Below are 25,769 nucleotides of genomic sequence, written 5' to 3'. Positions count from 1 at the left end.
TAACTACAGAGAGAGGATAAATGATTAGCCTTGAAGTTAGACGGCCCTTTTTGGAGTAAGCACTGAACTGCTTTCATGGCGGCCATGCTCTCTAATGGTACTGAGCTACTACACTTACAAAATTGGGCCTAAAGTAAACCATTAATTTGAAATTGAGGTGTAATTTGATTGATTGATACTGATTTTTTTTTGAACTTTTTTGGTATAGAAATGGTGCTTGATGAGCTGAGACATGGATTCGCCCAGTTTGAGCTGGTTACTTCTCCAGTTGCTTCAGTTTCTGCTTCCAGTTATAGACCTTATCAAAGAGGAAAACCATTTGCCCTTTCTGCTGGCGCCACCGGTCATCAATTTTTTGCCAGAATAGGACCGTCACTGTAAGTTACTCCTCTTTTTTTTTGTTATTTGCTAGCTTGGATTCTGTTGGTATTTTTTTTGTTTTGTTATTGTTTAGAAAGCTCAATCTTTAACTGCACTTGTGTGGCTAAGTGGTCAGTGAAGTGAGTTGAGAATCGTCTTAGGTTTAAATTTCAATGGAAGCAAAAACATTAGGTTATTTCTTTATCATCTGTTAGCCAGGAGGTAGCAAGTGTTCCAGGAGCAGAGCTAGTGAAACTCGATGGATTTTGCTCAAACAGTATATTTGTGTTAATAAATTTATTAAATATATACAAATATTGAATTTACAATCCAATTATCATCACTTGAAATCGTCATTGTATAATTCATAACCCATAAAGTTGAAATCTTAGCTTCGGTTTTGTGTGCCACAAGCCTTGCGGGGGGTAGCATATACCTCATGAAATTAGTTGAGGTTCATTCAAGTTGGCTTGAACACTAGGATTATCAATAAGATAAAAGCTTAATCATGCTGTATATAATTGGTTGTGGACTATACCTTGTGACATAAATGGCTTCAACCTATGTTACATGGACTGTCATACCAATACACTTTATTATATAGGTGTCTGTATAAGTATCCAGTATGGGTATCTGCAGTTTTTGCTAACTTTTAGTGCATCTTGAAGAATCCCCATCAAGTATCCGGACTCACGTCCCACTTGTTAGGCACGGGTACTCAGAGCATATGAAAGATCTATGTATCTTAACCTTTAACAATAAACAGTTGAAGGGCTTGAAGATTACCTAAATTCAGTGCCAATTAAATTCTAAATTTGTTAGAATTAAGTTCTTAGTTTGATCTCACAATTGTTTGTGTTACTTCTCTAATTTTTTATTGTAGAGGTGGAGCTTCGCCAGCCTTAAAGAAAGTAGAACGTTATTCAGTACAGAAAATAACAGGTGATGGGCGCTGCATGTTTCGTGCTATGGTATGAAGCATTTTCCTCCCTGTCCGAAAACTAGTTTCATGTACTGTTGACTGCATAACTTTATTGCTTTAAGTTTATGATGTCTTTTTAGCCTAATTGCAATGGTCTTAGAGAGAATACTTTACTTTATTGATTGAAAGGGAGAGGGATGCAAATTCGAGGAAAGATGAAACACTAACAAGAGTAAGAATATAAAACTAACTGAAGCAAACTAACAACACATTTTACTGACAGTGCCTTCTTACTCTGCAGAAGGTTTTTATGTGCCACACCTTAAAGGACCATTTTTCGTAGACCATAAAGAAGCAAACTAACCATATTTTTCCTGGTCTTTGGAACAATATTCATAATAGTGCTAATCAGGAAGAATGCCACAAATTCTTGGCTTCATTCTTCTAGCAAAACCCCCAGAAAACCTGATTTGATTTCTTCAGTGGTGCTGGCATGCAGGAATAAGGAGTTGTCAATGACCCTGAACAGCTTCCACCAGAGTGCCGTTGACCAATAAAAATGCTAAAGCATACAGATATGGCTCACTTTTTTTTTAAGTAATATGTTACATATATTAATGGTTCTCGCTATTTACTTTGTAGTAGTCAAAAGGTATAATCTTTTTTCGTACAGTATGTCATCCGTGTTCGTACTTTTAAAATAAAAACCTATGCAATCTTAACCTTCCATGGGGTCTTTGTTCCTGAAAGTGAGTGAGATAAGGACTTGTGTTGTCAGCTTAACTCATAAAGAATAGAAGATTTCCATATGAAAACCATAAATATCTGAACTCAATATCACTTTATAGTATGACTTGAAAATTAAGAATCCCATCAATCATGAGGGAACTCTGAGAATCTATTTATCTCTTTATCATCAGATTATGGAACGTGCTCTAAATACTTTTCACATATGGTAAAAAACTGAAACTAGAAGCACCGTGAAGAAAAAATTGGATAAATGTGTGATCTATTTCCATTTTGTATTTAATGCTATGTGTACCTAAAATGTTTTAGTGCCTTGGAACTTTGAAGCAATAATTTGTTTCTCTGAGGAATTGGTGTTATTTTTAAATCAGGTAAAAGGGATGGCTTTCAACAAAGGCGTGAAACTTCACCCTCGAGATGAAAGAGATGATGCAGGTAATATTGCCCACAAGGTTTTCATCGATCATTTCTGTACTACTCATTAATTATACCAACAAGGTTAAACCTCATAGTATCTCTCTAACTAGTCAAATTTATGAACTTCCATTTCATTTATGATTTCTTTTTCACTAGGAAACTATGGCTTCCAAATATTAAGTGATCTCAAAAAATATTCTCCTGATACACTGGGGCAAGTTATCAGTTCTCTTCTGTCTCATTTGTGTGATTATTTCCCTGAAGTTGATGAAAATTCTGCTTTCCCTTATGTAAAGATGAATTAAGGATGGCTGTAAAGGAGGCTATTTGTGATGATGAGAAAGAACGTCTTAAATATGAAGAGGCCTTGGTTGCCATTACAGTTGAGGAGTCTTTGAGACGGTGAGGCTTTATAAGCATTGAAGAACTTGAAACTTCGTCTCTCAATTTTAGGTACTTTATGATAATATTACTAGTCGGATATGAATACTTTCTCAGTACTTTGATTCATTTTATTAGATATTGCCAACGTATCGGACGGTCTGATTTCTGGGGAGGAGAGTCAGAGCTATTGGTAAGCAAATTTTTGAACATTAATTCTTCTAATCTTGAATATTCAATTGTTTTTTATCTTTATCCTCTATTGCCATGTAACCATCAGTAATCCATGTTTAGTTGTTACATAGGGAAGTTTAATGAGATTCTCAATCATTCTTTCAGGACTATTAGTTGTTTTGGTCTACTCATTCTTTTCATTTCTTCAATTGTATACTGCTTGGCATGTCCACACTAATTTCTTTCTAGTTAATGAGGGAAAAAAGATGGTTTCTGGTAGTGTTTCTATAGGAAGTGCATCGATAATACTCTGTGTCACACATCACAAGTGGGACACTTACATTTAGCTACATTTCCTCACTTATGCTGATAGATCATCTTTCTTTCTTCATCAGGTATTATCGAAGTTGTGTTGCCAGCCAATTATGGTATACATACCAGAACAGGAGGTACTTCCCTTTGCTTCAAAAGATTTACTTCTGAATTAGTCATAACAAGGACTTCTTGCTCGGAAATCAAAGCTTATCTAGCCTATCAATGAACACATTAACAACATCGGCTAAAGTATTTTGGGTATTGTTGTCCAATTATACCTCTTCTCCTTGCCATCAACTAAAGTAGGCTCTGCGAAATCTCATTCCGCTCAGTTACTGAATTCTTATTGCATTAGGACTCTCAAAACAAGCTAACGGTTACCCATCCGCCCCATCATCTTCTTTTGCACACTAGACTCATTGCAGTTTCTCCTTCAATCAATCTACTAATTCTCTGAAAGAAATTAACAAGGCAGCAAAAGCCAATGAAATTTTACCAATTCAACTTTGGAAGCTTCTGTTTGCAATAGTGAGTGAGATATGTCGGTATGCATTTATTAAGATTGAATATAAAGGCATTCGATCTTCCCAGGCTAATAAGCCCCTTAGCTTCTGCTCCTTTAAAAGAAAAATTATTAACTCTTGAACAGCATGAAGCAGAGAGAAACAAAGTGGAAGATACATCCTGAATAACATTTAATGGATGACGAATGCTTGAAAGAAACACAAAGTAAAAGTTCCTTTTAGTTTGAATAGAAAAAAGTGACTGAAGATATCTCATATCTTCAATTCATTTTGGTGTGTACATTGCCACTTTATCCTGTCATGAGTTAGTGGTCCAGGATCTAGGTTCATCTCTAGTTTGCACTCCTGTGCTGTTGTTGGTAGGGATTGGCTACATTTTATCCATGGTGTTTGCTTCCGACTTGTAAAATCATATATATAGGTACTGCATTTGCAGTTAAGTCCTGACATAATGTGGAAAAGAGGTTGAAAATGTCATTTTCACCTTGAAGACATGCTACCTAGTTGATCGATCAAGGCCTAGACATAATGTAAGACTACAATTGCATAATGGTTGAAAGTTATCAAACCTTTGTTTTCTTAGCTAGTAAGTACTATCTAAGCTCTTAAAAAGTACTTCTAAACCTCTCTCTTGTTTGTTCGTCAATAATGTTTGATTGAATGTTTTCTTATGAATTTTGGCGATGAAACTGCAGCATGGAGGAAGGGGCTCTGGTTTCATTCCAATTGCAGAATATGGAGCTGAGTTCCGTAAAGGTTCAAAAAACAGAAAGGCCAGGAAGGTTGTGAGGCTCCTTTATAGTGGGAGGAACCATTATGACCTACTTGTATAGCAACTTTTCCAACACTTTTCAACAGAACTTTAGCACTGTAATCTTTTAAAAAATTTGTAGCAAGTGTGGTGTACACAATATTGTTAATCTGATGTATTTCCTTAGCTTCAAAAGTAGTAGTAAATTTTTAAAAGAAAACTGATATTTAGATTGCACATGTAGGAGATAGAATTTATGTTCTCAAGTGTTAATTTTGTGCAAATTTTTTTTTTCAATTCAAGTGTGTGATTTTTTCTGAGAAGCCAAGTATGTTCCGACAATGTAGTCCTAAAGGGTTTGAGAGTTTTATTTAGGGGCAGGGGATTGTGAGACACAAGTGTTACGTTATCACTTGTGTGAACCTCTTTTTATTCTGAGGTGGTTATTTCTCTCGATATTTTGTACTCTTTTAATTAGTGAATTGTTCATATGCTCTTGTGGATTATTTGATTGAACCGCGTTAAATATTTGTGTCTCTTTTAATATATTTCTCATTTGTGTTCTTATTTATGGGTTTTCGTGGTTTATTTTGCTAAATTCCACGTGATACTTGATTATTCTGTATGTATCTAATGTTGTTTCCTTTCTTCTATACAATTATACATATTGCCTGGACTTTGTAAAATTGTTGGCATAAAACCAAAACTTAATTGAGATCCATAAACTTCTCCACAAAATTCATGTATATTTATTTTAGTGTTCACTCTTCTAACTTTTTGATGTTCAAAGCTATATATTTTATATATTTTAAAAATTAATTTTGTCAAATATCTCTTTAATGGACAAATAAGAACAGATAATTCGGAATAATCGGGTTAAAGTTTGAAAATTGAAATCGTTGAAAAAATAAATTATACTAAGAAGGAAAAATCAAACCCAACATGCTAGATAAATATGTCAATTAGTGTGAGAGAAATTTAATATGTTGACTTCAACATAATTTTTAGTGACATTTTAATACTCTCTTTGTTCACGTTCACTTGTCATTGAACTTGACACACCCATTAATATATATTATTTATCATAATTATGTTTTACCATATTGTTAAAAGAATTACAATAAATTTGAAAAACTTTGTTATTTCCTTCTATTAATTATTTGAACTTATAATTAACGATGATTTCATTATTTCTTTGTATTGTAACATTAAAAATACAATAAATCTTCTTTCCTAAGTTTTAACACGTTGAGAAAAATACTAATGCATTAAATATTATTTAAAGTTTTTTTAGTTAATAGAAAATTTTCATAAGATTTGTGTATATTCCATCAAGGCATCAATTCAAACTTTACTTGTGACATTGCATTGAGGATGTTGTTGCTTTTTATTATGTAATGACACAAAAATGTATAAAAATTCTCTTTAAATTTATTTTATTTTATTTTGATATGTTAAGTTATAATTAATTTTTAGTTACCGAAAAAATCTTTTATAACCATCAGAAATTATTGTTTGTGTCAAAAAATTGCAATTATTATTTAGACATTTTGATTATTTCCTTGTATTCACGTATCGACCATTTCAATCAATAAAAAGGTTATTTATTTCATGTATGGTCATGCCTTGAGGAATTTAGTAAAATCTCTTGTACACATTTCTAGGTTTTATTTTAGTTTTTTCAGATTTTTAACACCAAACTTTTCTTATATTTTAGGACTTTAAATTAAATAAGTTAAATATTTAGATCTATCAATAAAGTTTTTTGACAACAAATATCGATGTAGTGTGTTAAAACAAATGGCTAAGATTTTCTTTAACTTAAAATAACATTTGGCAATATAAATAAGAATTATTGAGATATCTAATGTGAAGCTAAAAGTTTTGTCTCTTACAAGAATGTTTTGTAATTATAGGTAGGAAAACCGAGAAAGTTAGGGTCGATTGGTCTTTCAACACTTCTCGTTTGCTTCTTCCACCATATTTCTAGAAGATGATTCATATGTGTTAAAATCTTTTTCATTTGAATTTGACATATATAGAAAGACAAGATGCATGCTGGCAATGAAATTTTTTTTGACACATATGAATCATCTTCTAGAAATATGTCAGAACATTTGCAAGAAGAAAATATTAAAGATAAAAGTACATTTGTAATCACAATGATTCTTAATATAATAAATTATAGATTTGGAATACGATTAACTTTATAAACTTTTAAGTCACATCTAATTACACTTGTAACATCTTGGGATTGAAGAACTACTCGTCAAATTAGGATTAAATAGTATTGCAGATCATCATTCAAAAACATACATAAATATATATTGATTTTAACTTTTATATATAAAAAATTATATATTTCTTAGCTTATCTGAAATGTTTCTTATAAACCTTGATAACAATTAAATTAGTAATTGAAACAAAAAGTTATTTGTCACCATAGCAATAAGTCAAAAACATTTTATAGGTAGTTTCTGATAGACTTTATACTCAAATAAAACATATTAACCAAAAAATATATTCTATATTATATATTACAAATGAATTTAGTATATTATTGTAAACAAATTAGAACAATTAATGTATAATCACATAAACTTTATGTACCCTAAAAAGAATTACTAGTAGATTTGACTAGCTAGGGTGAGCAAAAACCAAATCAACCAATAAATCAAATAAAAAAAATGTTAATTTATTGTTATTAGTTTAGCTATTAATGAGTATTTAATGATTTTATAAAAAAAATATATCAAACGCGATTAGTGGATATTGGTACTGTCATTGCACAACAAGCAAAGGATTGGGGATTCAGTCGGTTCGGTTTTCGTTTTTAAATATTGGGTTATTGGATAAACGGATAACCCATTAAGACTATAGTAAGTTACTACTTTACCCCTACATAAAATATTAAATATTAATATTAGTACCTTATTCGGAGTATTACCTTTGCCCTTTAGACTTTAATTCACATTATCTTCATGATTCTTTTATTTGTGTTGCATTTTTATAGTTTTTTTCATGTTAGTTACTATTATTTCTATTTTATGAGCATTATGTAAAGTCGCATTATTATTTGTTGGAGAAATCATATATTTGTTTTAGGAACATTTTCTTATTGGTTAAACAGAAATTGAACTCTTCAATAAATCAAAAACCGATAAACCAAATCGATTTGGCTAACATATTTTAAAATCGAAAATCGATAAATCAAATTGATAATACATAAAATCAAATCAAATCGATGGATGCATACCCCGACCAACTATTTATCTAATTATTCCTAAAAGTTACTTCATCTGTCCCTAATTACTTGTCCACTTTTTCTTTTATAGTTGTCCCTAATTAATTACTTGTCCATTTTGACAAATCAAGAAATGACAAAAAAAAATTAACCTATTATACCCTCAATTAAATGACTAATTACTTTGAAAAATGTAGAATTTTTCATCCATTTCATAATTAATAGGGGTAAAATGGTAAACTCACTATGTCATTAATTGTTTTGTTAATATGTGTGTCAATTCAAAAGTGGACAAGTAATTAGGGACACAGAGAGTATATCTTATATGTTAATATAAATTAAATTAAAGATTCCCTAAAAGTTATCATCTTATATGTTAGTGATATAAATTAAATTCATTTATATTTATTAAGAAAGTTAGATCTACTTCTATTTTAGAACTTCTTTTCTTGAACACAAATTATTCCATTCAATGCCCAAATCATTTACCACCAAATTTCTAGTTGAAAAAAAAAAGTAGGAGTACTAGGAAGACTATAAAATTTATATTAGTTGAAAAAAACTACTATTACAAAGGCAGAAGAAAACAGCATCAGCAGCCCACATGACATTGCTTAGCTGTGAGATACAGAGGGGAATGTCTTTGTCTTCCCATTTTTCTTCTATTTTTTTTATCCCTTTTACTTCTCCAAAGGCAAACACTTCTTGAACTAGCCAGCCCCCACTTTCTACTTTTCTTTTATTTCTTTTGGGGTTGAAAAAATAGTGCAGAAAATAATGTCATGAGTATGTTTTCATGCTTTTAGGCTGGAAAAGATTGATTCTTGGTGCCACTAATACCATATCTCAATATTTATCCATTTTGGTATCTGATTAAGAAGGAAAAAACTGATTCTTTGTGAAGAAGTTTATACAAATTTTGACTAAAGTTACCAAAGATTGATTCTTTGTGAAGAAGCTGTTTCATTTGAGTTCTTGGAGTTGGAGTTTTCTAGTTTTTTTATTAATTGTTGAAAAATGGATTCATCTGATAAATTGTTTAATAGGCAGAGAAGTCTTCATCAGATCCTTGGAGGAGGTTTTGGTAAGTCCACCTAATGCAAGTCCTTGATCATGTCAGCTCTTGTTTGATGAAGAATTTAGGTTCAGAATTTGGTTTATCTGGAATTTGATTTTACATGTTTATCACAAATGCAAATGAGTTCTTGACATGGGATTGATGAAATTTTTGTTGAAATTGGTATTTGTGATAAAAATTTGTTCTTTTAATTGAAGGAGTTTGTTGGTTATATTTTGTGTTTGATCCAGTTGTAGTTTGTTTGAAACAGTTGCTGATATTGTTCTATGGAGGCGAAAAGATGTGACAGTGGGAATTCTTGTAGTAACATTGTTTGCTTGGGTGGTGTTTGAGATCTCTGGTTATACACTTCTATCATTAGTCTCAAGTGTTCTATTTCTGCTGTTTGCCATTTTGTTTCTATGGGCTAAATCAGCTGCAATTCTTAACAGGTAAATGACAATCTTATGCAAATGCTTCTATGATATGGTTTTTCGTGTTTAGCTGTCTGTGGTTTGATGAGAATTGCACAAAGTGAATGATCTCAAATATCTCAGTTGTGATATACAATTTTGATGAGCATTGTTTACTTGGTTTAATGTATGTAGTACAGTAGTAGCATTGGTATAAGTAATTTAATCGAAAATATGGGGTACTCAAACTTCCGCGATTTTGGTTAAGAGTCTCATGTAGCTCTAAAAGTATGTCAATTCCTATGAGAGGGGTTAGTTCCTGCCATATTGACAGGTTATTATTTGGAAAAGGCAATTCAATAGATATTCGTTTGCTTCATATGGGGATCCGCATCTGCTTTATAGATGCTTGATTACTTGAATAAGGAAAGGAAGCAAGTTATTGACATGTAGCAAATCAAAATGATTTTACATTGTCTAAAATTTAGGAAGACTTTCATCTTTTTTGTGCTCCCCTGGGGGATGGGTAGAGGGGAGGAGGTTCTATCGGAAGCTGAGATGCGAGCTATTTCCAAATGCTAAATGAAACAAAGCATGTCAGTCAAGTAGCATAAACACTTCTAGTAATGCTCCTTTGACCATTGTTGCTGTTTCCTTTCTTGTTATCTGTTGGTTATCTCTGACAACTTTTCTTGACATTTATTAATCTGCTCATTAAATCAGCATTGTGTGTGTGCCCGTGTGGTGGTGGTGGTGAGGGGGAGGTCCTGCCATCAGAGCTTTCTGGATTTCTCTCTTTTTCAGATGACGAGTGTCCGGACTCTGGACCTACTTTGCTTTTCTGCATTTTTCGTCTCTTCCAACAGTATAATAGTTGTCTCCGGGACATTGTTATCATCTCTTTTACTCCAAGGAGTCATGGAAGCATACAGCAACTCTCAAGGACACTAGGCAGTGCAGGAGCAAATGTTGCACTCCCAAGTCATTTCTCATACACATAGCACCTATTGTAATTTACAAGTCTCCTTTTTAAAATCATACTGTGTTAAGCACTAGAACCCTTCCCAGACATGCTACATTTGTGAGAACTCTATTTTCCAACAGTTTCAAGGCCAATGGGGTGCGAAGAATTTGTAGTTTCTTATTACTGTATAGTAGAACAGCTTTCTTGAAAAAAATCAGCTGATAGTTCAATATTTTATAAGCTATTATAGATGTTGGTAATGTTGCTTGGACAAGGACTTCTATTATTGATCTTTGATGGAAAGCTTGGAGAACAAGCAAATAAATCACATAAAAAACAAAACACTAGGTGCTTTCCTTACATCTGTCCAAGCCTTGTGGATGGAGTTACCCGGTACCTGTATTGGGACGAGGTAGCAGGTACCCGTGAGAGTGGTCAAGGTGAGCACAAGCTAGCCTATACACCAAGGGTAAAAAGAAAAAAAAGACAAAAAACAAGGATGGGGATTGAAAAATGTCTTTTTAAGAAAGTCATCTACTTGCCAGTTCATTGAGATTACTTTCTAACTATGATGTTTTGTAGATTTCTTCATTATTTAACTATGTTATCTTGAGACCTTTTAGTGCCATTCAGAATGGTAGTTCATGATATTATTATCAACTTATCTAGTAATGAACCTTCTTGAACTATAGTCATTGGTTTTTTTGTGATTGAACCTTATCCAAAATAATTGTAACAGACCAGCTCCACCTCTGCCGCATTTGTATCTCTCTGAAGAAATGGTAAATGAAGCAGCATATTTCATCCGCAATCACATCAACATGATACTGTCAGTTTCTGAGGATATTGCCCTTGGTAAGGACACAAATATGTATGTTAAGGTCTCCGCGGGGCTGATCCTGGTATCAGTCGTTGGGGGCTTGACAGATTTCCTCACATTGGGCTACACTAGTAAGTTACTCCCATTATTCCTAATTCTGGAAACAAAGCGTTCTCTTGACAACAGAAACTGACTTTCAATGTTCTTTATCTTTGCAGGCCTTGTGATTGTTCTTACAGTTCCTGCACTCTATGAGAAGTATGAAGACCAAGTTGATGCATATGTGTTAATGGCATACAGGAAATTGTGGCAGTTGTACCATAAATTTGATGCAGTGTGTGTTAACAAGGTTCCAATATTAAGTTTGGAAAAGAAGAAATTAAGCTAAACCATTTTCTCTGTTTTATGTTAAAGTTTTCTCTTTCAACTTTTTTTTAAAAGAAGGGATTGGGGTAAGGTTGTTTTGAGGTTTGTGGTTTCAATAACCTTTGCCATATATCTTGTTTTCTTTCCATTTTTCTTTTTCTCGACGGAAGTGAATGGCGAGCAAGTGTTCCGAGGAGCACCAAGATATGAGAGATTGTAATTTGCACATATATCGTGTACATCCATGTTTTGAATTGGAACCAAGACAAAAGAAGTTCTTCTTGCAAAGAAGATCATGCTTCTTTTTTACTCTTAAATGGATACGGAAGACTAGTTTGGGATTGAAGCGTTGTAGATCAATTGGTTCTGTACATCCATTTTCTTGCAGAGCCAACTGTTGTAAGTTGGTGTTGACCAAGTTGTAAGCTTGCAACATGATTTGCCTAATAGATATGTATAATTGAACTACACTAATAAATCATTCAGCAATTATTGTTAATTGCTGTTTGCATATATACTATGCCTGGATGCTTCAAGAAAATAGTTCAAATATGTAATTTCTGGCCTCAATTTAGAAGCTGCAAATCCATGCTACTGTTTGAACAAGAAGCTGGGTAAATGTCAGCGAAACCAGCGTTTCAGCTTTAACAAAATAATGTTGGTAGTTTAGAAAGAAAAATACACTGCAGGCAACAACAAAATGGTCACTGTTCTTTCAAAAGAAAAGATGGCGAAATAACAAGAACACAACTAGTCCTGGTTGCTTCTGAAATTATCACGTTTCTCATGTTGCCAACCATAGCCCTGTCCATCATGACTTGTATCACCAGAATAGTGTCTGCCCCCTCTCTGGAGTTGTGACCTGTGATGAGGTAAAGGTGGGGGTGGTGGGAGGGAAACAGGTTGCGACATCAGTATACCCTTGCTATCTCTGGTGTCCATGGAATTACTACTCTGTCCACCTTCCAATCCTCTGTTGGCTGACACCGGAAGTGGCAGGTTTGACTGCCCAGCCGACTGCCCCATATTCCATGGTCGAGGGTAATTTTCTGGAAAATTCATCTTTCCTGCAGCACCAGGTGGAAAACCTAGCAAAGAGCCTTGTTCTGATCTCCTTTCAGGAGTTGAGTCTGGCCTAGGCATCTCAAATGAAGCAGCACCATAAAATGGTTGGGCTCCATCAGAAGCAAGCTGAGGATAACCAAATTGATGAGACAAACCTGGATTCGAACTCATAGGCACCACAAAGCCATGAGGTTGGGGCATGTGCACTGGAAATGAACCCTGTGCATCAAAACCTTGCTGAGGTAACCAGTTCTGCATGCCAGGCCTTTCAAAACCTGGAGGAGGATTACTATCAGACTGTTGCTCTAGTGGCTGATTTTGGATTGAACCAGTGAAAGGTGGCTTTTGTTGCATAAAAGGCCTAGGAAGCTGTTGGTCTCTAGTTTGAGAATGATGAGCTTTGTCTTCACGATCATGTGCCTGGGAACCTGAACCAGGGGAAAATATGGGCCTAGGTGGTGCTTGCACTGTAGATTCAGATGCTGTAGGTTTTCTTGCACTAGCAGATTCTGAAATGTTTCCATCTTTCTCTGCATGAAGGAGATCACTGTGAGTCTCATGAATATGAGATTCAAATTCAGTCTTCTTCAAAAAGGACTTGAGACAATGCGGAGCTGCACAGATGTAGACCCCTTCCAACATCTTAATAGTTTGAATCTTCTGAATGCGTTCATCACAGCTGAATAAAAGAAAATGTAACTCAGATTCCGTACTCATTAGATCAGTGAAACAAGTATGGAACAGGTAAAGCAAAACTAACCAACCTAGTTTACTCACAAACAATTACGTAGCAATACAGTTGAATAAGGATGCGTGACAATTCTCTAGATGATGCTTATCATGACAATCTTAAATGCTCTTGATGAGATTCCAAAATTTCTAGTCAGAGTTAAAATCAACCATCTGTCATAACAAGGGTTGATGAAGCTCTTCATAGGAGCAATATCTCTCTAACTTGAAAGATAATTTCCAATAAAATGGTATTTCAAAAACTAGCCCAAGCTGATATAGGATTAGACTAAAAAACTAAGATGTCTACTTGACAAAAAAAGGAAAATTCAGGTCTAACAACAGAGATATGATACTGAAACATGACCTGACAAAATATCAATGTGAAATTCAGGTTTAAGTAGAACAGCCAAGACCTAAAACATACACCTTATAGTACCCCAATGCTGCTACCAGCAGCATATCCTCTATAAATCACTATATTGTTTGCAATCCTTTTGACTTGCCATCTTTAAATGTGAGAATGTCCAAAATAATATTTGATACAGAGTTGATAGTTTTATACCCTAAAGCAATGATATTATCACGCTTAAAAGTGGAGAAACAGGATATATGCTTACAGGTAGCAGAGAGAGTCGCTCCTGGCACAATCTAAACAGAAGATATGTTCACATGGACTCTGCAAAAAGAAGATAGTAAAGATCATTTTAACTCGAAATGTAGTTGAGAGAAGTATAAAAGTGATAGTGTGTTCCAACAGTTCATAAAATTGATAATGTCATCCAACATGAGTCATACACCAGCTTTTAAAAGCATAACCCAGTTAGTGTATGACATACAGCCATTTTGTAGTAACAAGAAAAGTTCTGCCAGACTTGCCACATTACACACAAGATAATAGGAAAAGCATTAACCAGTTAGTGTATGAAACTGGACAAGTTATTCAATAAATGCATTATCTTTAAAACAAACAAAAGCTCTGGAGTATGTGACATACATAAAACATAGGAAATAGTTGTTATCTGGAAAGAAAAATGGGTAATGGGAAGGGACTTTAATGTTTAGATTTCAAAAGTGAAAGACACTTTTGTATAAGGAGACCCACGGCTATGCAAGGCTTCTGAAATATAATGCAGGATCTGGGCATCGGGGGGGCTATCTACATTTGGTCCAAGGGAGAAGATTTTTAACCCAAGTTTCTTGCATAGACAAATTTCTGATCTCACCAGCATGGAATGAACAACTCGAAGTTGTTAATCAACTGGTTCTTCCTAGAGTCATCTCCAGTCATAGACCAAATATTCTTGAAAGTAGTGAGTTTGATCCTAATCCTTCTTACTCTTTTTTTTTTTGAGAATTGGAACATTGTATTCTTCAGCTTTATATGCTGGGGACCTTTAGAAAATCAGAGAAGAACAAAAAGCATAATACTTACAAGGATCCTACGAATTCTAAAAGTTGATCTGAATCCTCTAATCCTATCTCTTTACACCAAAAATATACATATACAATGCAATTCCATTTAACCTTGTGAATGGAATTGAATATATCTTCAAAATTCCTACTATTCCTCACCTTCCACACTGTCCACCAAATGCAATGTGGAATTAAATTCCACCAGGTCTTCTGTCTCTTGCTACCTCCTCTCCTGATCCAACAACTAAGCAAAAAACAACTGTATGTTCTGGCATAGTCCATTTCACTTCTGAAAAGTTGAGAAACATGGACCATATTTGTGTTGTGAAAGTACAATGTAAGAATAGGTGACTATTAGTTTCCCCTATCTTCCCACATAAAGAGCACCAAGGAAGTATGATCTTTCTTTTCCTCCTCAAGACTTCATGTGTCAAGCATGCCTTTCTAATGACAAATCAAGTAAAGCACTTAACTTTTGTTGGTGCTGCAGTCCTCCAGATCCTAATCCTTCTTACTTACTACGACATATCCGGTGTAATCCCACAAGTGGGGTGTAATCCCACAAGTGGGGTTTAATCCTTCTTACTTCCAAGTTTGAAAACAAGTGCTACAAATTGAAGGTTTTCTAGACATGGTTAAAGGGTGGTGGCAGACTACAATATCACTGGCAATCCACCCTTCATTTATTCATAGGACTGATAGTGCAGGCTTTATCTTAATCTAGAAGTTTAAGACTCTTAAAAAAAATATGAACAAGCTAAAACAGGGTAGCACAGAAAGCATGGCCTTAGATGAACTTTCAACCTAGAACAAATTGCCAACACAGAGCCCAATCCCAAGACTGATAAATAAGATGGTGACATCAAAACTGGACTTCAGTAGCTGGCCAAAATTGAAGAAGACTCCTGAAGACAGAAGTCGAGATATGTATGGCCTAAGGACATGGATTGGAACACCAAGTACTTTCAAAGAATTGCAAATTCTCATAGAAGGAGCAATTGCATTGACAAACTGAAGATAGAGGGCGTAATTACAGAGGGTAAAGATAGGACAAAAGGGAAAATCCTTGACTTTTATCAGAAATAGCACACTGAAAGAGAGAATAAGAGGCCACTAACATGGTTTGATAATTTGGCCACCAACAAAAATAAGGATAACATAGACCTTGAAAGTGCATTTGAGGAAGAGGTTTAGAAAAACATTACCCCATGGACCCCTGACAAAGCCCCAGGAACTTGAAAGTGCAACTTAGTAGTGTATATAAGATAGTTGCAAAACACCTAGCAGAGATAATGAAAAGGTGATTGACAAACTAGTCTCAGGACATACTGCTACCTTTGTCAAAAAAAAAAAGAAGACTAGTCTCAGGACACCAAATTGCTTTCTTTCAAGTCAGACAGATCATTGATGCAACACTGATTGCAAATGAATTGCTTGACTAGAAACAAAGACAAAAACTCTTGGACTTCTATGCAAACTTGACGTGCTAAAGGGCTTCTGATAAAGTTAATTGATCCTATTTGTTGAGTATGCAAAATAAAATGGGCTTTGGAGAACGATGGGTTATATGGATTAGATTTTGCACCGCAGTCAAATACTCGGTGATTCTTCTCACCAAAAAAGAGCACAAGGCAGGCTCTAAACTTTTCTTTTCATTTTGGCTAAGGAGGGGCTCAGCATAGTACTGAATAATCCAGAGAACTTCAGCAGATCAAAGGATTTGAAGTTGGATTTAACTCTGGTGGAACTGTGGAGGTGTCATACCTACTTTATGTTGATGATGCTCTCATCTTTTGTGGTGCTGAGAGATCACATATTTTATATCTCAACCTTAACACTGTCTATATATGAAGCTCTCTCTGGATTACAGACTAATATGCTCAAAAGCACATTATGTCAATGATGTTCCAAAATTGAAGGAACTGGCAGGAATTCTCTGTTGCAACGCTGGTCATTTACCAACAACTTACCAGGGGATGCCCCATTAGGGACCAAATTCAAATCTTTAGAGACATAAAGTAGAGTCATTGAGAAGTTCAAGGAAAAAATGGCAACTTGGCAACTGCAATACTTATCAATGAGAGGAAAACTCACTGTGATCAACCGTGTATTAGATAGTATTCCTACTCATCTGATGTCACTCATTCCAATACCAAGAATGGTGGTGTGATAATTTGACATAATCAGGAGATCATTCTTTTGCAAAAAAACAGTATGGGGCACAAATTTCAGTTAATAAAATGGGTAACTGCCAAGATGCCAAAACAGGTAGGACACTTGGGGATCAAAGATCCAACAACTTACAACAAATGCATGTTAATGAAGTGGCTATGCAGATATGGACAAAGTGATTATGCTCTTCAGAAGCAAGTAGTCAGAGCAAATCATGGCTCACTAGATAACTGGTGTATTAAATTATCTATGGCTTCTCATGGTATTGGATTATGGAAGTACATCAGGAAAATATGGGATGATTTCTCTTAGAATATCACATAAAAGATGGGTTTCAGGAAAATCATATCAAAATTTGGAAAGACCCATGGCTCCCTAGATCACCTCTGATGCTGGATTTCCAAATTTATTTCAAATTGCCTCAAATGTTGAATCCTCCATTGCACAGGACAGACTTAATGCCGTATGGGATCTACAGATTAGAAGGAACTAAAGGAACTGTTGATTTTGTTACAAATACTGCAGTCCTTCACTTTCCCTAACCACACAAATGATAGTATAAGTTGGGGCAACACAAAACAGGGTATTCACAGTGAAGGTAGGATACAAATCTTCACTAACTCAGATTGGGAATGTTGAGCAGTGGCTTTTTCATATGCGATACTTTTAAAACTACCCCCGAACTCAAATGTTTTTCCTTGGGAAGCAATCTATGAAGAAGCCTGACACAGGAGAGCATTAGCCGGATGAACATACAGATAGTGAATAGATGTTACATATACCATCAATGTCTGGAGACCAACAAACACCTCTTCCTACACTGCCAAGTAGCGGCTGACATTTGGAATATTTTCCTCTAATTTTGGATTTTCTTGAGTTACGACATACAATTTAGGCCTATGAGAGCCGGAGATTTTGGCAAGTTGATGAACAAAAACATCGGAAAGATCTGGTGGTTGATACCAACCAGTATATTGTGGTGCATATGGTCAAAAAGGAATCAACGGTGTATCAATTCCCATGCACTCTGTAAAAGCTAGTTGTATTTTAAACATATTCCATAAAAGCTAGGAGTACCTCTTGGATTTTGTCAGCTCCCTATCCTTCTAGTCTAAATCGCTGTGTTAATTTCCTAGTACATTTGATTTCTGCATCTACCAGACATCATTAATGAATTCTTGTTACTTCATCTATTAAATTTTTTTAAAAAAAAACTACGTAGCAGCAGCCAGAAGGTAGCCTAGTTCTGACCTCTCATTAGTTGGTGGAAACAATCATTATTGAGCAATAATAGTAGGAAAATGAACATGATTGATTAAAAAATATGTTGCCTCTAATAACAACGGAGAAGGACTCTTCAAAATTGTCATCTTAGGGAAAAAGTTAAACATTGAACATTCAATAATCACCAGACGTCCATAAATAGCAATTAGGAAGTCCAACAGACAAAAATAATAGGGCAAAAGTTAAAGGGTTGAAGATTGTATTGTATACTGACCAGACGTCCATAAACAGCAATCGGAAAGTCACAGCGGATACAAATATGTACCCGTTTACCAGGCAGGCGCAGGGACCTCCGGCCAACAGTTTTGACAAGAGATGCAGGATTTACTGAACCAAGGCTCTTGGCTACAGGAAGATCAGCTAAAACAAGATGATCAGGACAAGCAACTCTAGCAGTTTCAGGAGGTATCCCCTTAACAACTCCACCACTCTCATTTGCTCGCTTGTTAAGCAGGATCCGAAGCATCTTTTCCGATTAACTCTGTTTCTCCACCCTACTTCAGGCGGCTCTAGGGTTAAGCCCCAAATGATATAAACTACCATCTATTTATATAAATTATTAGTAATAAAATTAATATAATCTTTTTTTCATGTTTCTCGCGATTTTACTTTCTAATCTCAACTCAGATTCTTTAACTAGGCATTTTTTTGTCACATTTGGCAATTGAATAATACACTTACTGTTTTCATGTTTTTGTCATTGTTGTCTTTTCTTTAAAAAAAAAATTAGCTTTTGGCCCGCTCAGGCTGATTTATTAATTGACGAAATGAAAAATAATTTGTCCAATCGGACAAAGTTGGCTGACCCAAAAACAACCAAATGAAAATAGAAAGCAAATCTATATCTATCTATCTATCAATCTATATTATAAAAGCATGAACGTTCCACGTTAAATGTTGAACGATGAAACTATACCTAAAATATCAATCGACTTTTATGTCCTTACATATTTATTAATGAAACAAGTTAGAGGTGGATGTAGTTTTAATTCTTTTTTATTTACACTACGCATAAGCTGTGTGTTAAATGGTTGACATATTTTTAGGGGATTACAGGAGAAGAAAGGTGTCCGTCCCTTTGTTCTTCTGTACTGAAACTTGAAAATTGCAGTGAAGGAAAATCAAAAACCCCTTTGCAGTTATTTACGGACACGTGCCTTCATGTTTCACTGTCTTGATTTTGATATGCTAGATTTTAGGATTCATGTTAAAAAGGTTTAGGCCTATATATATGTACACTACAACATAGAGGAATTTTCATAAATATTGGTACTTTAGTGCCTAATCACCAAACATAATGGTCGTTTCACTAATAATCAAACGTAGCATCACTTTTGAAGCTTGTTGTATCACTGATACATCTTTCTGAAATTCATGTTGTATCACTGATACATTTTTGCGTTGTAGCACTGATACAACTTTTCTCGTGTTGTATCAATGACACGACAATTTTGTTGTATTCTACATCTTCTATACAGAGCTATTTACACCAAAAAAGTAAAGATACTTAACAATTCCATTTTACTTTGCGAATGGAATTAGATCTATCTTCAAAACATCTCCCAATTCTCTCCTTCCACACTGGCCACCATATGCATGATGGTATTAGCTTCCACCACTTCTTTTGAGTCTTGCTACCCACCCCCCCCCCACCCTTGATCCAGTAACTAAAAAGGTCAGAAGTGTGTTCTCGCATAGTCCAGCTGAAGCCTGTGATGTTGAGCAAAAGCTCCCAGATCTGTGTAGTGAATTTGCAGTGTAGGAATAAGTGTTTGTTTGTTTCCCCTGTCAAATTGCATAGGAAACATCTAGGGACTAGTTGCATTCCTTTCTTTTGTAGGACTTCTTGAGTTAAGCAGGCTCTTTTGATGACTAACCAAGTGAAGCATTTCACTTTGGTGGGGATCAGTCCTCTCCAAATACTCTTCCACTGATTATGGTAGCCTCCAACCCCAACTTCTATCCATATCAACTATATCTTAATTTCGTTGAATCTATTGATTTTACGGCAGGTCCGCTGTCTCACATACAACATTTGTTTGGAGGTGTTAACAAGGCACTCAATTTTGTTGGATACACTTTCTCAATTTAGTTGGATACACTGATACAAGTTAAAAAAAAAATCCAAAGCTTGTTGCCTCTATAACAACAAACACTCCGATGCAACACTGATTGCAACTTGGTAGTGTATATAAGATAGATGTAAAACACCTAGCAAAGATACTGAAAAAGGTGATTGACAAACTAATCTCAGGACATCAAAGTGCTTTCATTCAAGTCAGAAAGATCATTGATGCAACACTGATTGAAAATGAAGTGCTTGACTAGAAACAAAGGACAAAAACTCTTGGACTTCAATGCAAACTTGACGTGTGAAAGGGATTTTGATAAAGTTAATTGATCCTATTTGTTGAGTGTGCAAAATACAATGGGCTTTGAAGAAAGATGGGTTATATTGATTAGATTTTGCATCACCACAGTCAAATACTCGGTGATTGTGAACAGGAGACGTGGGATTCTTCTCACATAGGGAATTCATGGGATGATTTCTCTGAGAATATCACATACAAGATGGGTTTCAGGAAAATCATATCAAAATTTGGGAAGACCCATGGCTCCCTGGATCAAATTTATTTCAAATTGCCTCAAATGTTGATTCCTCCCCTACACATAACAGACATAATCTCGTATGGGATCTACAGTTTAGAAGGAACCAATGGAACTGTTGATTTTGTTACAAATACTCACTTTCTCTAACCACACAAATGATAGTATAAGTTGGGCCAACACAAAAAGGGTTATTCCCAGTGAAGGCAGGCTACAAATTTTCACTAACTCAGATTAGGAGTGTTGAGCAATGGCTTTGGAAACTCATACAAGATATTTTTTTTAATTTTGTTTTATCAAGGTTCATATGGGCTAATTATAAAATTACCTCAAACTCAATTTTTTTCCTTGGGCAGCAATCTATGAAGCCTGCCACAGGATAACGTTAGCAGGAGGAACACTCAGATAGCGAACAGATGCTACAGCCTACATGTACCATCAATGTCTAGAGACTAACAAACACCTCTTCCTAGGGCAAAAGTTAACGCTTGAACATTCTATAAACACCAGACATCCACAAATAACAATTAGAAAAAAACAACGCACACAAAAATCAGATGGTATTAACTACTGACCAAACGTCCACAATTAGAAAATCACAGCTGACACAAAAATTAGGGCAGAAGTTTAAGAGTCGGAGATACTATGCTACACTAACCAGACGTCCATAAACAGCAATTGGAAAGTCACAGCAGACACAAAAATGTACTCGTTCAGCAAGCTGTCGCCGGGACCTCCGGCCAACAGTTTTAGGCAGAGATGCAGGATTTACTGTACCAAGGCTCTTGGCTACAGGAAGCTCAGCTATGACAAGATGATCAGGACAAGCAACTGTAACAGTTTCAGGAGGCAACCAGTTAGCAACTCCACCACTCTCATTTGCAGGCTTGCTAAGACGGATCTGAAGCATCTTTTTCCGATTAACTCTGCTTCTCCACCTACTTCAGGCGGTTATAGGGTTAAGCACCCAAAATAGTTATGCCGCAAATAATTGAAACAACACTCTATTTATATGGCTATAAAATATAATCGATTTTATGTCCTTAAATATTTTATTAATAAAACAAGTTAGAGATGGATATAATCGTAATTCTTATTTTATTTACATTACGTATTAGTTGTGTGTTAAATGACTGAAATATTTTTTGGAGATTATTGAAGAAGAGAGGTGTTCGTCCCGTTATTCTTCTGTGCTGAAACTTGAAGTTATTTACAGACATAGGCCTTGATGTTTCACTATCTTATAATTTTGATACGCTTTGATTCTAAAACTCATGTTAAAAAGAATTAGGCCTATATATATACACTACAAAATAGAGAAATTTTCATAAATATTGGTACTTTAGTGCCTAATTACCAAACACAATGATTGTTTGACTAATTATCAAATGTAGCATCGGTTTTAAAATATGTTATATCATTAATACAATTTTCTGAAATTCATGCTGTATCACTGATATAACTTGCGTTGTATCACTGATACAACCTTCGTGTATACAACTTCCTGAAACTCATGTTGTATCAGTTGACACAATAATTATGTTGTATTTATTCGTCTATATCTACACGTTCAACTTAATTGTATCAACAATATCTTAATTTTGCCCGAGACCTAAACATAAAAAAGGGCAACAAAAATATATTACCCAGAACTGCAACAGCAAAAGCAAAGTACCAAGATTGAAAATATTCTAGTAACCACCATCATTTGATCCGAACAAAAAGGTTTACCTTCTCTCTTACACAATGAATACTAATTTGACACCAAAACTGCAGAATTTAGAAATTGCTTCTCAACACACGACTAAAACATGTTTTACATAAACAAGTTGGGCTTAGTTGCCTTGTATGTGGTCTTGAGTTTCCTACTCGGTGGCCTGATTTTCTTGAACACCAAGGGGAACTTGATCTTGGAGTCGTGGAACTGCTTAGTGCTCTCCCTCTTGCAGAGCTTAGCTGGAATGGTGGCCGTCTTTATGATCTGGATGCAGTGATGGCGAACTCTGTGACGAGAAGCCATCTCAGTGTACATCTGCTCCACAGCACCATTCAATGTGGTGTCACGGTACTCCTTGTACATGTTATGGTATCCCGTTCTACTTTGGTAACGGAGCCAAATACCATAGTTCTTGATTTTTGTTGGGTACTTCTCAAAGATCTAAAAGGTTGAACAATACACAATCTTAATGAGGAGGTTCAATACAACATTTACAGTTAAAGGAGACCAGAAACTTAAACCCCACAGTTCATAGAAACAGGAAAAGATATTTCATGAAAATGACTAGAAATCTGTAAATGTTAAGGAAATCATGTATCCAATCCAAACCATATAAGGTCATACCAAATGGTGCAAGAGGATTGGAGTAAAGGAATCTATTTATTTATGAGAATAAGCACAAGTATCAGGATAACTGAGAAGCTGCAGTGAATGAATCCTTCTTAGCTAAGGAATGTTTGTTGGACNTTTTGTTGGGTACTTCTCAAAGATCTAAAAGGTTGAACAATACACAATCTTAATGAGGAGGTTCAATACAACATTTACAGTTAAAGGAGACCAGAAACTTAAACCCCACAGTTCATAGAAACAGGAAAAGATATTTCATGAAAATGACTAGAAATCTGTAAATGTTAGGGAAATCATGTATCCAATCCAAACCATATAAGGTCATACCAAATGGTGCAAGCGGATTGGAGAAAGGAATCTATTTATTTACAAGAATAAGCACAAGTATAAGGATAACTGAGAAGCTGCGGTTAATGAATCCTTCTTAGCTAAGGAATGTTTGTTGGACACCCACCCTTTGTCCAGTTCCGACTAGCGCTCCTCGTTGTCTTTGCTTGCACGCACGGTCTCATAACTACCTGTGGACTTTAAACTAGCAAGGAAACCAAACTCTTGAACATAGTAAATCAAGATTGTCCACCAATAGACTCCCTTTGAACCACTTTATTTGTCATATTTTTTGTTTACACAACCCTTAAGACACTATGTGTTAATCTTTAATTAAGGGTATGAATATTATCAGACCCTTATTTATAACCTTTAATTAATCATTAAAAGTTAATCTTTCTTCGATACATATTCTATTTTAATCGTTCTCCAATAAATAAAAAGAAAATTAATCTAAACAATCACAATATTGGAGTATGCATTTGTGCTCTTCACTTAGGTTTAACGTTATTAGTCAATGTTTTATTATTTCCAAGAATAATTATTATTAAGAATAAAATGGAAAGAATTTACACAATTATATCTTGATTTCCTAAAAGAAAAGGAACGATTTTGGACCATCTATTTTTAGTGAGGACAACAAGTAATGTGGTCCTGAGGAAGAAAAAAATAAAATAAAGAACTAGGGATATGGTGTATAGATCTTGTACCAAAAGGCATATTTTCATGATAAAACAATGAAGCCTCAGTTTGGGTCAACTATATGAATTCCCCACTCTCCATTTGAAGCAGTACTATTCCAATAACCAGCACTCTAGTATTTCTATGCACTTGAGTAATTCTGATCACCAAAGTTTAGACAGATGGGAAATAATCACCAAAAATCTCTTCCTATTTCTCCTTTTTGTACTATATGGGGAATCTACCGTTAAGCTAGAACTTAAACTTCCCTCCTAACTTATTAGTTATTACACCCCTCACACAGACTTGGATCATGATCGTGATCCATGTTCACCACCCCCACCGCCCAAAAAGAAACATGATCAAACCTAAATGCAAACTCATACGCTCTGTTAATGAATGAAAGAGGAATATGATCACAAACTATAGTTGTTGCATGGGATGCTCATTTGAAACGTTTGTCTTATCAATGCGAGAAAGACAGAAGTTCGGACTACGATCCCCATTAGTAACTTCTATTACTAATAGCGATCCCGATTAGATATTACCCCTTCCGGACCACTTTACTTGTCGACCTTACTAAAAATAGATGGTCCAAAAATAATTATCATTTAAGAAGATCAAGATATAATTGAGTACAACCTTCCCATATTAACCTTAGTAATAATTATTTTGAAAGTAATAAACATTGATTAATTAGTATAGGCAACCTACGTGTAGAGATACACGTACTCCAATATTATATTTGCTTAGATAATCTCTCTTTTTGTTTATTGATTAGAGATTAGAGAGAAAATATTGAAGAGAGACTAACATTTTAAATGATTAATGATAATACATAAGGATATAATAATCAAAACACATAATTCATAAGGGACATGCAAACAAAAAATGTGACAAGTAAAGTGGTCCACAGGGAGTCTATACTGGCTAACACACTGTTAGGGTCACCTCTCTAAGTTAGACCAGTTGAACTCCTCATAAGTACCGGTTTGACCAATGATGAGTTGCACATCTACACCTCGAGCATCTGGATATTTCAATCTATGCAAAACTGTATTTAGAATGGTTACTCACCCTAAACAACTCATTTTCTATAAAGTCAAATCCAGACAAAGTCCTACATAAAAGTCAACTCATCTAGATGCTCTCTTAATTTCAGACATAAGAACATGAATCGCCAAATTTTGAGGTCACTATGGTGTCTCAGATTTAAAAAAAAGTGAGGTTGGAAGTTGCATATTTTAGCTAGAACTATTGGTTCCCTAACTTAATTTGTAGCTAACTCTGCTGAGATACATATAAAAGGCCATTTCAGGTAGCAACTAATTTTTAGTTCTTTTGGGCAATTTTAGGCAAAGATCTTCATCTAAAGCATTAAATTTCTAAGAGGCTTCATAAGGTGAATGATTCTCTACCACTTTGTAATTATCACACTCAATTTCATCCATTAAATCATTTGACTGAGATGTAAAAGTGTTGATCCAACGGAATTTTAAAATATCAAATTGAATCAGTAAATGACATCAAAATTAGAAATTAATATTAGATTTTGTTTTACCCACTTCAAGGGTTTTCCCAAAATATATCTTTCAACACATTTGGGTGTTGATGGCCACGGGTTAACTTCAACTTTGACCAGATNCTCCGTCCCTTTTTAGTTGTCCACTTTAGAAATGACACACAGAT

The 25,769-nt window shown here is 34.9% G+C and overlaps 4 protein-coding genes across 7 annotated transcripts in view; 2 read left to right on the top strand and 2 right to left on the bottom strand.

Annotated features, from left to right (window-relative positions):
- Positions 1-5,137, top strand: LOC125871734 (OVARIAN TUMOR DOMAIN-containing deubiquitinating enzyme 3). 3 transcript variants are annotated; one of them, XR_007447035.1, is made up of 9 exons: positions 39-97; positions 209-377; positions 1,244-1,331; positions 2,401-2,464; positions 2,743-2,848; positions 2,966-3,020; positions 3,397-3,450; positions 4,262-4,426; positions 4,536-4,769. XR_007447035.1 is itself a non-coding variant. In XM_049552391.1 (8 exons), exons 1-8 carry the CDS (start codon positions 76-78, stop codon positions 4,671-4,673), a joined length of 696 nt encoding a protein of 231 aa, XP_049408348.1. In that variant the 5' UTR covers positions 1-75; the 3' UTR covers positions 4,674-5,137. The 3 variants fall into 3 exon arrangements, 2 of the variants coding, with proteins under 2 accessions (XP_049408348.1, XP_049408349.1); XM_049552391.1 differs by lacking the exon at positions 4,262-4,426 and having other exon boundaries at positions 1-97; positions 4,536-5,137; XM_049552392.1 differs by lacking the exon at positions 4,536-4,769 and having other exon boundaries at positions 4,278-4,365.
- A 3,292-nt stretch (positions 5,138-8,429) lies between these two features.
- On the top strand, positions 8,430-11,954 carry LOC125870784 (reticulon-like protein B12). Its single transcript, XM_049551299.1, has 4 exons — positions 8,430-8,919; positions 9,164-9,344; positions 11,009-11,220; positions 11,308-11,954. Exons 1-4 carry the CDS (start codon positions 8,853-8,855, stop codon positions 11,475-11,477), a joined length of 630 nt encoding a protein of 209 aa, XP_049407256.1. The 5' UTR covers positions 8,430-8,852; the 3' UTR covers positions 11,478-11,954.
- A 193-nt stretch (positions 11,955-12,147) lies between these two features.
- On the bottom strand, positions 12,148-21,797 carry LOC125870783 (E3 ubiquitin-protein ligase HAKAI homolog). 2 transcript variants are annotated; one of them, XM_049551297.1, is made up of 3 exons: positions 21,387-21,797; positions 13,870-13,928; positions 12,148-13,199 (listed from the first exon to the last, which is right to left on the bottom strand). In XM_049551297.1, the coding sequence occupies exons 1-3, from the start codon at positions 21,636-21,638 to the stop codon at positions 12,206-12,208; spliced, it is 1,305 nt and encodes a 434-aa protein (XP_049407254.1). In that variant the 5' UTR covers positions 21,639-21,797; the 3' UTR covers positions 12,148-12,205. The 2 variants fall into 2 exon arrangements, with proteins under 2 accessions (XP_049407254.1, XP_049407255.1); XM_049551298.1 differs by lacking the exon at positions 21,387-21,797 and adding an exon at positions 18,336-18,631.
- Positions 21,798-22,347: 550 nt separating this feature from the next.
- The window catches only part of LOC125871804 (60S ribosomal protein L18a-like), a 5,370-nt gene continuing 1,948 nt past the window's right edge, over positions 22,348-25,769 (bottom strand). Inside the window, exon 4 of the mRNA XM_049552480.1 lies at positions 22,348-22,886. Within this exon, the coding sequence (XP_049408437.1) occupies positions 22,545-22,886 (342 nt within the window). The 3' untranslated portion in view covers positions 22,348-22,544. The remainder of the gene's footprint in view (positions 22,887-25,769) is intronic.

The sequence above is a fragment of the Solanum stenotomum genome, chromosome 7 (assembly GCF_019186545.1).
Source record: "Solanum stenotomum isolate F172 chromosome 7, ASM1918654v1, whole genome shotgun sequence".
Lineage (NCBI taxonomy): Eukaryota > Viridiplantae > Streptophyta > Magnoliopsida > Solanales > Solanaceae > Solanum > Solanum stenotomum.
Note: the sequence above shows the minus strand (reverse complement) of the source record. Positions and strands in the feature narration are given on the sequence as shown.